Genomic DNA, 13,324 nt, shown 5'->3' on the forward strand with positions numbered 1-13,324 from the left:
TCCATTACATAAGTGTGTTGCTCATATTACCTTGCCTTCATTCAACTGGATGAAAATGAAAGATTTGCAGGAAGGATTTACAAGATGAAAATATGAAGTTCTGGGCTGCTGAAGTTCAAAAACAAGGAGGACCTCAAACGAAATATAATACATGCATGACAAGTGCCACATGGAACAGAAGAGGTATCACAGATTCATTCTTTTGCTAACAGAATTCAGCAGGGCTTGTGTGCTGGTGACATGGGTAAGCAGTGCAGAATGCTGGTTACAGAGGGAGTGAAGATGGTGGCCAGCAGGATGGCTGTGAGGGAGCGAAAGGGAAGTGTGTGGATATGTGTATGTGTGTGTAAGTGAGGAGCAGTTAGGTCCTCCAGGAGTCTCTGGAGCCAGAAGACATGGCTCCCCTGGAAGGGGAACTCCTGATCCTGCTGCATGCACTGCTGGGTGGCCAACTCTGGCTCAGAAACCATGCCATCTTGAAGAGGACAGCTGCTGAGACTAGGAGCCCATCCCTACCACCACTCAGACTGGCCTCAAACACCACCTGCAACCCTACAGCCAGTCCATCCAAAGACCTGCTATCTCAGCTGCAAACGCACCAACACCAGGACTCCAGCCTTCCTTGCCGCAGGCTCCTGTGAGTTCCAGAGTGTGAAATTATCCCACCGACCCGCCACTTCAGCCACGGGCCCCTCATGTCCCGGCACCTGGATTCTCCGGTGACGCTCAGGTGTGCGAGTCTTACCTACAGATGATACCAGTGCGAACACTTCCAGCATCACATCGCAGTACAGACGTCTCTGAGCCTCATCAAGGAGCCCCCACTCCTCCTGAGAGAAGGCAATGGCCACGTCCTCAAAGTTCATATCCTGCATAATGGGGACAGTTCAGCCACGATCAGCATCTCTCCGATCATTTTATGTTGGCCACACTCCCGACCCTCCACCTACATCCCTCCACGTTTCTCCCTCCACTACCTTTCACCAAAGGAGGTATCAGACCTCTGTCCCATCAAAGTAACTCTCTCCTTATATTCCAGGCCGCCTCCGAGAGTGTGTCTTCCCACAACAATAAAGGCTGAGGCGCAGAGAGAAGATAACTGACCTCTGGGCCTCACAGATAGGCCACACTGCCTCTTGTCAATACAGCGGATGTCCACAAAATAGGGGAGGAAGAGATGTTGGCCAGAAAGGAAGTGTGAGTGATTTGACACCGGTATTACCAGGCATTCCCATTATAGTGCCCCAGACTGTCCCTCCAAGACTCAGAAAGGCATGACATCACACTTCAACCTTTGGAACTCGCTCACAGGATGCTGACTCTATCACTTTGCACCACCTGTCACATAATTCTTTGAAACATAGTCCTCTCACACAGCCTCTTTCCCAGAGTCACATCTTCAAAGACAACAAATATGCCATAATGAGGCCTGTTTGTTTTCCTAATCGCCTTCTTTTCCAACTCACCATTCTGTAACATATTTGTCTCCTACCTTCTGCCTTCCTAACGCCAGTGGAGATTTTCAAGCCCAGTCTACACTGATATATGCTATTGTGTTTCTAATGATCATGGTATCAGCCCTCAACAAAACCTGACAGGTGTGCACATACATAACACCTAAGCTCTGGACATTGCATGTAGCATAACAACACCCCTATTTTCAGACAGTTACACTAAAATTCTGCCTATTATGTCATTCGGTCACCACCAAAAAATGAATTCACATTTCATTCACTATTAAACCAATGTCAGGGCCCTGTGGCCATGAATGGACATGCCCTCTCCAAGTGCACATCAGTCTTTCTCTCACACCTCGCTCACACCTGCACTCCCACAGCCCCAGACCCCAGAGTCATCTCATTGACCTCCTACTGATTACTCAGCATGTGTGGCCCATAGAATGAATGCCTGGCAAACTCAAACGCGAGGAAGTATTCATCCAACTGTGGTAGTCCACACTCATAGAGGCAGCCTTGAATCCTGCTATCAAGGCCTCCCTTCTTGATAGTGTTTTACTTCAGCCTCACCTATTGAGAACCACATCAGATCGCAGATATCGAGAGCCCCCCTCCACAGGTGCTACACTTGATGTCCGTTCCACAGTCACAGCCTTCATCTGACAGGTGTGCACATACATAACACCTCAGTATGGGACTCAAGTATGGGACTTGATGGGACTCAAGTCCCATCACCTATGGCCCTCTCCCCAATGCCCAGTGAGTCTCACAGATGACCCCTCATGGCCCTAAGCAAATCAACCAGACTGACTGCACACCTCAGGCCACACCCAATGGCACAAACAATTCCTGGTGGATGTTTTAGAAGCAAATATGCACCAGCCCCAGTCTCAACTTGTTGGAATGACTCTTAAGCCTCCAATTAAAAAAAAAAAAACTAAACTCCTTCCTTGTCCATAATTCTCCACAGCTTTTGAAGAAGTCTTCATCCTGAACTACCCCCCTCAGAGTCGGAGATGCTCATGAACTGCTCTCTGAAATCTCAGACTCTAACAGGCCAAAAAGAGAAGTGTTTGTATCCCCCAGTGAATATCACTCTTCTACTATGATTTCCTCCTCCATTTCAGTGGATGGTGCTTCAATACCTGCAGTTGCCAAATCCAAACTGTCACGACTTCTCGGACTCTTCTCTCTCTCGTCCTCAATATTAGGATATTTAGGTGGCCACACCTAAAACACCAATCCATAATGCAACTGTTTCTTCCACTTCCACAGCCAACATCATGGGCCAGTTCCTATCGCACTCACCAAGATGACCTTCCTAATATTTCTGCCACCTCCCTCATGCCATGTTGTCCATCATGCTGCAGCCACAGAACCTAAGGGGACCTTGGTCAGATCACCTGCCTCCACTGCTCCAAATCTCCCATTGCTCCCACAACCTGCAAATAAACACCCACGTTGTCACAAAGTTCCTCTAGACCTGACTCCAGTACAATTGTTGCCTGTTCCCATTATTTATTTACTAGAGGCCCTGTGCACGAAATTCGTGTGTGTGTGTGGGGGGGTGTCCCTCAGCCCAGCCTGCACCCTCTCCAATCTGGGATCCCTCTCACAATCCAGGACTGCTGGCTCCCAACTGCTCACCTGCCTGCCTTCCTGATTGCCCCTAACCACTTCTGTCTGCCAGCCTGATCACCCCCTAACCACTCCCTTGCCAGCCTGACTGATGCATAACTACTCCCCTGCCAGCCTGTTTGCCCCTAACTGCCCTCCCCTGAAGGCCTGGTCACCTTTAACTGCTCTCCCCTGAAGGCCTGGGTCCCTCCCAACTGCCCTTCCCTGCAGGCCTGGTCACCCCCAACTTCCCTCCTCTGCTGGCTTGGTCACCCTTAACTGCCCTCCCCTGCAGGCTTGATCACCCCCAACTGCCCTCCCTTGCAGGCCTGGTCCCTCCCAACTTCCCTCCCCTGCTGGCCATCTTATGGTGGCCATCTTGTGTCCACATGGGAGCAGGATCTTTGACCACATAGGGGCAGCCATCTTGTGTGTTGGAGTGATGGTCAGTCTGCATATTACTCTTTTATTAGATAGGATTTATTTATTTACTTATTTTGTTCCCATTTTTTTAAATAAAGAATACCTGCTGGTCCTGTAACCAGCTCAATCTTAACTCCAAGCCATTGCACATTCTGGTCCCTATGCCTGGGAGGACCTACAACTTCTCCTTCCACTGTTTGCCCCAAACAGGGACCACTTCCTATAACACTGGACCTGGACTTAACGTTCTGGGCTTGGTGTCTGTTCAAGGTCTCCTGGTCCAAGGAAAGGACAGTCCCAAGACACTCCTCTATCTCTTAGGCTACAAGAGTGGGAGGCCCTAAAATAAATTCCACAAACCAGGACCCTTACGTGATTCTGCATTTGCATGAATCTGGAAAATTAAGGTTTGTTGAGAGACTGTCAACCACCACCAGGATCCATGGACTCAGGCTGCTCAGTATCCTTACCCAGCCCTAGGGCCAGGTCACCCCGAGATGCCTGCGTTATACCTCGGGGCTCAGTCCTCAGTGCACACTCTTGCCAGATGCATTATCTTCTCCTTCCTACTAACATCTCCTTCTCCACTAACTGCTCTCTTCTCTCTTCCAGTCTGTTCTTCTTCTGAGCATTTTGGCTAAATGTTTAGAACCCCACCTCAGACCATATCCCTCGTTTTTTCACTATCATGGATGCCTCCCACCTTCCTGATGTGAATGTAATAAACATTCAAAACTCTAAGGAATTTTTGTGAGCTTATTTTAGCAAAACTGACGACAATGGGCTGAGAGCAGAATCTCAAAGAGCCCTTGAAAAACCTCTGACTCCCCACCTTTCGGTGCTGGTGCCATTTTGGGGCTCAGCCCATCTGGTATCCAGATGACCTAATAAATTCATGATTCTTCACCCTTTTTGGCCTCGTGCCTTCCTCCTTTGGCGACCCTAACATTTGGTGCCGAAACCCGGGAGGGTTCTATGGGGATGGGGAGCCATCGTCCTGGCATCGGGCACCCAAGTTTGCTACTTGAAGAGCGGTAGGCAGTGGTCACTCAACCTGGGCTTACCTCCAAATCCTATTCGGGTGACTTGATTGCCAGCCCTGGTTAGGCCTCTCTCCTGAGCCAACCAAGGAGGATGCAAGATGGGGAACCCCTGCTCCATGGCTGACCCTCCATCTCACACTGGCCCATCTTCTCTAGGTAAGGGATGATCCACAATTTCCCTCATCTGGAGTCTTCTGCCCACTCTCTCTCACTGACTTGTTGAAAGCCTCTCCACTCAAAAGTCCTAGCGCTAGGCCAGAAGTCTCCTCAGCCATTTGGCTGTGGGTCCTTCTGGATTGGGGACGCCCAGTCCAGAGGGTCACCTCTCATGTTTCATAGTGATCTGTTTGGCAGCAGGGATGCCTGCCCTGAACAGTCACCTTCTGATTTGTAGTCTGTCACTCACCGTTCCCCTCCTGTGGGTGACGCCACACTCCCTCTGCACAGTCACGGGTGATATCGTGCCCAACTACGTCATTTTCTTTGGTAACACTGTTTGACCATAATAAAAACCAGATGAGAAGCCCTAAAAACTGCACTTTTCATTTTAACGTATTCCACGATTTAGATAACTGCTGTCATTGCAATGGAAAATGGTCAGAGCCCTAATCGGTTTGGCTCAGTGGATAGAGCGTCAGCCTGCGGACTGAAGGGTCCCGGGTTCGATTCAGGGCAAGGGCATGTACCTTGGTTGCGGGCACATCCCCAGTGGGGAGTGTGCAGGAGGCAGCTGATCGATGTTTCTCTCTTATCGATGTTTCTAACTCTCTGTTCCTCTCCCTTCCTCTCTGAAAAAAATCAATAAAATATATTTTAAAAAAAGAAAGAAAGAAAATGGTCAGAGATTCCCTATGTCCAGGCCTTTTTCACTCTTCAGTCCCAATCCTCTCTCTCAGTATTGCTCTACCCATCAGATCTTTCTCCTTCACACAAAACATCATACCCCTAACACTTCTGATTCTGATTCTACTTTTTTTTTTTTTAATTGATTAGCTTGAATCTTCAGGACAACTTGGGTTGTTTTTTTTTCTCTTTGTTTATTGATTTCAGAGTGGAAGTAAAGGTGCAGAGAAATAGAAACATCAATGATGAGAGGGAATCATTAATCAGCGGCCTCCTGCACGCCCCCTATTGGGCATTGAGCCCGCAACCCGGGCATGTGCCCTCGGCCAGAATCAAACCCAGGACACTTTAGTCCGCAGGCTGATGCTCTAGCCTCTGAGCCAAACCGGCTAGGGCTGAATCTACTTTTGACCCAGCAGACCACTGACCTCCACCCCCTTACGCATCTCTTCCCTCATCTGGGGTAGATTCCCAAAACCCAGACCCTCCTAACCCGCAACCACTTTCTCCCCCGGCCCCTGAGAACCCAAATCCCAAGAACTTGAGCTCCAATACGGCCTCTTCCCACCTAACACTTGCTCTAGGGCCATCCTAAGACTGCCTTCCTCAACAGCTGCTTCCATTCCCGCACCCATTGTACCCCTGAGGGAGGGAGCAGGGTATTGGCTGGGTACACATTCCATTTTCCATGTCCGACCTCACACAGATTGAGAGGCATCTCAGGTCTTTTTCCACCGACCCGACCACCTTTACTAAGGAATTTAAGTACCTGACCCAGTGCTATGACCTGACCTGGCATGGCATCTGAGTCATCCTGTCGTCCTCTCTCACCCCAGAGGAGAAGGAGCATGTCTGACCAGCAGCTCAGGACCATGCCGTGCCCTCTATAGACAGGACTCGGTGGCCAACCTAACTGGCGCTAATGTGATCCCCCAAACTGACCCAAGATGGGGCTATCAGGTCAGTTCTCCAGGACGCAGGCTCTGTAGCCTGTCTCATTGTCGGAGTCAAAAAGGCTGCCCATTAGGCGGTCAATTATGACAAACTTAATGAAATCACTCAGGGCCCTGACGAAAACCCAGCTTTCCTCCTCTCTGGCCCACAGAGGCCTTACACAAATTTACCACCTTAGAACCCACCTCCCCAGGGGGAGCCCTTCTTCTGAACACCCATTTTATATCCCAATCAGCCCCCGACTTACACCATAAACTTCGAAAAGTAGACACAGGTCCACAAACCCCTGAAAAACACATCGTTAACCTGGCCTTTAAAGTCTTTAATAATAGGGATGAGGAGACCCAAATCCAAAAACAAAGGTGAGATCAGGCCAAGGCTGAGGCCCAGACAAAGGGCTTTCAGTTCCTAGCCACTGCTCTCAAGAACCCCAAATGGCCCTGACCGGTGTGGCTCAGTGGATAGAGCGTCGGCCTGCAGACTGAAGGGTCCCAGGTTCGATTCCAGTCAAGGGCAGGTACCTTGGTTGGGGGCACATCCCCAGTAGGAGGTGTGCAGGAGGCCGCTGATCGATGTTTCTCTCTCATCGATGTTTCTAACTCTCTGTCCCTCTCCCTTCCTCTCTGTAAAAAATCAATAAAATATATTTTAAAAAAAAGAACCCCAATGAAGTGCAGGTCCTCCAGCCAGGGGTAAGCCAGGGCCAAAGCCTCCTCTGGGCCCATGCTTCAGATTCAACAAGGAAGGACACTGGACCAAGTCCTGCTCAAACCCGAGACCCCCGCCTGGGTCCTGCCCACGGTGTGGAAGGGAAGGTAATGGGAATCAGCCTGCAGGCTGGCCCCTCCATGTCGAACATCAGCCAGCCCAGCAAGGCCGCCCTCTGGATCCGGTTTGGAGCTCCCAGACCTCCCGGGACTGGCCACCAAAGACTGAAGCTGCCCCGGCCCTGACAGGGGGCCCCACAGACTAGCAGCACCAAGCCAGAGCCTCAGGTAACCATGTGGGGGCAGGTAAGCCCATCGCCTTTTTTTTTTTTTTTTAATATATTTTATTGATTTATTACAGTGAGGAAGAGAGAGGGATAGAGAGGGATAGAGAGTTAGAAACATCGATGAGAGAGAAACATCGACCAGCTGCCTCTTGCACACCCCCTACTGGGGATGTGCCCGCAACCAAGGTACATGCCCTTGACCGGAATCGAACCCGGGACCTTTCAGTCCGCAGGCCGACGCTCTATCCACTGAGCCAAACCGGTTTCGGCCGCCTTTTTTTTTAAAAAATATATTTTATTGATTTTTTACAGAGAGGAAAAGAGAGGGATAGAGAGTTAGAAACATCGATGAGAGAGAAACATCCATCAGCTGCCTCCTGCACACCCCCCACTGGGGATGTGCCCGCAACCAAGGTACATGCCCTTGACCGGAATCGAACCAGGGACCCTTCAGTCCGCAGGCCGATGCTCTATCCACTGAGCCAAACCGGTTTCGGCCCCATCTCCTTTTTAACTGACACTCGGGCCACTTATTCTGCCCTCCCCAAATTAGCTGGGACCCTTGTCCCCTCTTGAGTCTCTATGATGGGGTTGACGGATTAGTCTCACAGCCATTAGCCACCTCACCTCTACACTGCATCTTACTAAATACCCCCATTCACTCTTTTCTCCTTCTACCTCGATGCCGGACCAGAGCTACAGCGCATCCCCTCATAAAACCAGTTGTCCGCCCTAACCGGTTTGGCTCAGTGGATAGAGCGTCGGCCTGCGGACTGAAGGATCTTGGGTTCGATTCCGGTCAAGGGCATGTACCTTGGTTGCGGGCACATCCCCAGTAGGGGGTGTGCAGGAGGCAGCTGATCGATGGTTCTCTCTCATCGATGTTTCTAACTCTCTATCCCTCTCCCTTCCTCTCTGTAAAAAAAAAAAAATCAATAAAATATATATTTAAAAAAAAACACAAAAACAGTTGTCCAAGGACAGTCACCTACCTCAGTTTCCCTTTTACCGCACAAAGTCGTGCCATTCCTTCGACTGTAAACGTCTTATCTCCACCATGACTGTCCCCTCCTCTGAACAAGAAATACTCTCCATTCGCAGGCTCACTGGGCACAATCGCCTCTGAGTTCCCAGCTTCAGTCTCCTCACAAAGCCCCTCTAGGACATAGCACGGCAAAGGGACTCCTCACTGAGCCTTTACATCCCACGGCCAGCATTCTCACCTCTTTCATGCTCTGAACACTGCTCTGACTTCAGCACCTTCTAACCAACTCCCCCCTTTTTCCAAAAGAACAACCCTCTTTACTGCAAAACGAGGAACGCTTTCTAAACAGTCCGGCTATTATCATAAGCTGAACTCACTACCACCACCCAAACCTTAGCAAGTTATCTGTTAGGAAAAATGGGGCAGTTTCAAATCCAAGCAGCTCCCTCCTCCCCCCGCCTTTTCTCCAGCCTCATGTGCTTCCACCTAATTTTCCAAAGTCTTTGGTAAGCATTGCTGGGTTAAATGATAAACAACTAAATATTTTAAAACTAGTGGCCCTGTGCACAAAATTAGTGCACATTAAAAGGGGAATTAGAGGAAATGTTTTAATATCGCTGTTTGCCTTTTCTCTATAATAGAAGTGTCAGAGATGAAAGAAAATCAGTAAAATGTATATGAAAATCTTCCTCCTGTCAGAGTCTGGGGCACACCACGGGACCCAGAGTCAAGTCCCTGCCCACCCACGTTGCCTCAAAATCACACGAGATCTGGGCGGCCCCACCCCCGTCAAGCCCCACTGATGGGGTGCACAGCCTCAGGGCCCTCATCAACCCCAACTGGTGGGGGCGCAGCCTCAGGTCCCCTGGCCCTGAGGGCAAGCGGTGCATCTTGATGTCCCCTGTCAAGCCCTGCCAGGCGGGGGGCGCAGCCTGAGATCCCTGGCCTGATGCTGGGGCGGGGGGGCCCGGCCTGAGGTCCCCTGTCAAGCCCCACGGGGCAGGGGGACTCAGGCTCAGGTCCCCTGCCCCGGCCCAGCACCAGACAGCCTCAGGTCCCTGCTGATTGCTCTTTAAGGCTTGTTACGGGAACTCAGCCTCCACTGTGGGCGCCGCCATCTTTGTGACGGTCAATTGGCATATTCCCTTTATTAGATAGGATAGCATAAAATACCGAATCACTGACTGCTAGACACATTTTAATTCGCTTGCTCTTAGTTTTTACTACAAAAGGTCTCTTGTACTTTGTTGAATGTATATTTTCCTGAATGTCAGAGTGTGTTTAAAAGTGTGTTATTTGTGAAGGGGTAGAAGGTTTGTGTTGTCCAGTGAGTCAGGACCTGATCACCCCTGATGTCCGAAGGGACTCCTTCTCTCCTAGTAAGCTAAGTAGTCCCACCCAGGCTCTCTGCTGTGGCTTAAGTCCTAATATCTGAGCCTAGACTTTCTTAATTTCCACTGCTCATTCACAGTCCTTGACACTATCACTGAAACCATCAACAGGTCTTCCTGCTTGGTATTGAGGAACCTCTCTCCCCCTTTCTAGCCTTCTTTTTTTCCCCAATTTTTTTATTAAGGTATTATATGTGTACATATCTTACCATTACCCCCCCCCACCCCACTCCCATATATGCCCTCACCCCCCAGAGTTTTGCATCCATTGCTTATGCTTATATGCATGCATACAAGTCCTTTGATTGATCTCTTATCTCCCCCACCTCACCCTAACCTTCCCCCTGTAATTTGACAGTCTGTTTGATGCTTTACTGTCTCTGTATCTATCTTTTTGTTCAAGTTTATAATGTTCTTTATTATCCATAAATGAGTGAGATCATGTGGTATTTTTCTTTCATTGACTGGCTTATTTCACTTAGTATAATATTCTCCAATTCCATCTAGGTTGCTGCAAATGATGAGAATTCTTTCTTTTTTATGGCAGCATAGTATTCCATTGTGTAGATGTACCACAGTTTTCTGATCCAGTCATCTGCTGACGGGCACCTAGGCTGTTTCCAAATCTTAGCTATTGTAAATTGTGCTGCTATGAACATAGGGGTGCATATATCCTTTCTGATTGGTGTTTCTAGTTTCTTCGGATATATTCCCAGGAGTGGGATTACTGGGTCAAATGGGAGTTCCATTTTCAGTTTTTTGAGGAAACTCCATACTGTTCTCCACAGTGGCTGCACCAGTCTGCATTCCCACCACAGTGCACCTTTCTAGCCTTCTTAAAAGTCACACCCTGCAGAGGACACCGAGCCAGGATTGATCCCGTAGTCGAATGAAATAACAAAGCAGACCAGGAGGCCAAGCAGCTCTTAGCTACACCCCATATAACACCCTAATACACTCCAGAGGAACTTCAGTCCCTAGTAGCTCTTGGGGCTATGCAGGAAGATCCATGGTTAAAATTTCAGGGAAAACACAGCCTTCCCCAGGATCAGGCCCGTGCTATCTTACAGGCTATTCACAATTCCCTATGCACAGAATACACTTACAACTCCTAAAACCCCTCATCACATCATCACCTGTCCTAGCCTAGCCTCCCTACTGCAAGATGTCACCAAAACATGTTCTCCTTATTACTCAGTACCTCCCCAAGGACAGGTTAAATTAGACCTCCTTCTTTCCCCACTCATCAGGTTAGGGACCAAATCCCTGGACAAGACTGGCAAATGGACTTCACTCACACGCCTCCTATTAAAAACAAAACAAATATCTCTTAACCCTCGTCGTTAGCTTCTGAGGCTGGGTAGAAGCATTCCCCACTGCGTCTGAAAATTCCTCCGAGGTCACACAAGCTCCCATTCAGCATATCATTCCCAGATTTAGCCTACACCCCTCATTACAATGAGATAACGGACCTGCTTTCATGTCTCAAATAACTCAACGCGTCTCCTCCACTCTGAACATACAGTGGAATTTACACCACTCCCCCCCACCCCACCCCCCCAAACCCCGCCAGGCCCAATCTACAGGCAAGGTAGAACAGGCAAATTCCTTAATGAAGTCCCACCTAACCAAATTAACTCTCAAAAGTAAAGAACCTTAAACTACTCTCCTACCGCTCGCCTTTATGCACATCGGGGCAATCCCCCCATGCACCCTCCTGTCTTAGTCCCTGTGAACTCATCTATGGAAGACCCTCCTTATTAGGAAACTTCCCTTCCACAGAGACCCCTCTCGGAGACTATGTCCCCATTTTAAATCTCATCCAACCATTACTGAGAGAGCATGCTGATCAAGTCCTCCCTCCACCTTCATGGGGAGCCATCCCCCCCACTCCTCCACAGCCAGGGGACTGGGTCCTCCTAAAGGAAACCCACCCGTCGAATAATTTACAGCCCCGATGGCAAGGCCCTGACCAGGTACTGCTAACCACCCCACTGCAGCTAAACTACCAGAGCAAACCCCGTGGTCCCACCTTTCCAGATTAAAACCCGTCCTGGAACACCTCCATCACGTGACCTGGAGTCCCCTAACTGTTACAGCCACCAGATTGGACCCACCAGACTCCGCCTTACCCTCACCCAATGTAGATGCAGCCCCCCAATAATCAGTCTTTACCTGTCCCCGGAACCCACCATATCCGACACCAAAGGGCGGTTCAGATAATCCCTCTCCCCATAACCCTGGGGTTGGAACTGGCACAGGGGGCCTAACCACTGCTCTATCCCCTTTGGAAATCCTGTCTCAGCACCTACAAGGAAGCTCTGGATGGTAGCAAGGGGCACAACTGGGAAAAAAGAACCTGGCCCCCAGGGTGACCTCCCCTCCCCCAGCCAGTAACCAGGCAGGCAACCGAGACCCCGGATCTTTCCCCCTAAAGATCACATCTAGGCCTCAGCTGTATGTCAGCTCCAGGCCCAGAAAAGCAGCGAAAGCAGACCAGTGACGCTGCGGCAGCCTCAGGACCAGCTTCCGCCTCCCCAGTCCCTCAACGGGACCGTTTCCGACCTTCCAGGAGGCCTCATGAATTCCTAATTCTTCACCCTTTTCGGCCCCGTGTGTTCCTCCTTCCGGGACCCCAACATCCATGTCCCCAGCGTTCTGTGCAAAAACTCCAGCTCAGTGTCCCCATCCCGTCCTCACAAGGTGGCCCTGCAGCCTTCCACCCTCTTCCCCATCACCCACGTGTCACCACCAGGGACTCACCATTCCGGACGCTGGGACCTGGGCGGCAGGACCTGAGCGGCGCCGGCCCCCAGGCCGGAGGGTTCAGGGGGGTCAGGCTGCGGGAACGCTGTGAGCAGAGAGGCGTCCGGGAGGCACGGGGACCCCGATCTCGGTCTGTTGGGGCTCCAGGGGCCTCAGACACACCCTGCACCGCAGGCAGCGGCCTCCCAGGCCTCCTCCTACTCAGTCCGGTGCCCTGAAGCCTGTGAATCTGTGAACAAAGTCCTACAACGTTAAAATGACCACCACCAGGAAGAAGGCGGAAGTCCCGCCCTAACCGGATGCGCAGTCACCAAAATGCCCTTTAGCGCCGCCCACATGAGTGCAGTGCCTTCTGGGTAATGTAGTTTTCTCACCGCCCAGGGGAGTACTAGCATCCCAGCCAAGGACTTGGGTGAATAAAGATGTGGCACCTGCCTCTTTGGAGTCCCTCCGTCCCCTCAGCCCCCCAGCCCCCCAGGGCCAGCGAGGCGCAGGCAAGCCTGGCATGGTGGCTGAGCAGCTGACGCTGTAGGTGCAGGCAAGTCTCGCATGGCGGCTGCCTAGCTGCCCAGGGCCACCTGAGGCTCAGGGGACCAGGCCAAGCCTAGGCTTGTGCTGCCATCAGTGGCAGCCGCAGAGGTGTGATGGGGTGTCGCCTGCCCCTGATGGCTGGATCGCCTCCCACTCCTGAGGGCTCCCGGGACTGTGAGAGGGGGTTAGGCCGGGCTGAGGGACATCCCCTCCTCCAGTGCATGAATTTTATGTAGCTCATGACCAGGGACAATAATGTGGTGAGGGCCGAAACCGGTTTGGCTCAATGGATAGAGCGTCGGTCTGCGGACTGAAAGGTC

The 13,324-nt window shown here is 50.8% G+C and overlaps 2 protein-coding genes across 2 annotated transcripts in view; both read right to left on the reverse strand.

The window, feature by feature from the left end:
* Window positions 1-12,608, reverse strand: part of LOC307094945 (zinc finger protein 418-like) — a 35,169-nt gene extending 22,561 nt beyond the window's left edge. Inside the window, exon 1 of the mRNA XM_079764147.1 lies at window positions 12,503-12,608. The gene's annotated coding sequence lies outside the window, so the exon portion shown is untranslated. The remainder of the gene's footprint in view (window positions 1-12,502) is intronic.
* The window catches only part of LOC307094912 (endophilin-A3-like), a gene marked incomplete at its 5' end in the record, with an annotated part of 109,856 nt that overhangs the window by 7,153 nt on the left and 89,379 nt on the right, over window positions 1-13,324 (reverse strand). Inside the window, one exon of the mRNA XM_079764082.1 lies at window positions 746-869. Within this exon, the coding sequence (XP_079620208.1) occupies window positions 746-869 (124 nt within the window). The remainder of the gene's footprint in view (window positions 1-745; window positions 870-13,324) is intronic.

This window comes from Cnephaeus nilssonii (assembly GCF_951640355.1).
Source record: "Cnephaeus nilssonii genome assembly, chromosome: 24".
NCBI classification, from domain to species: domain Eukaryota; kingdom Metazoa; phylum Chordata; class Mammalia; order Chiroptera; family Vespertilionidae; genus Cnephaeus; species Cnephaeus nilssonii.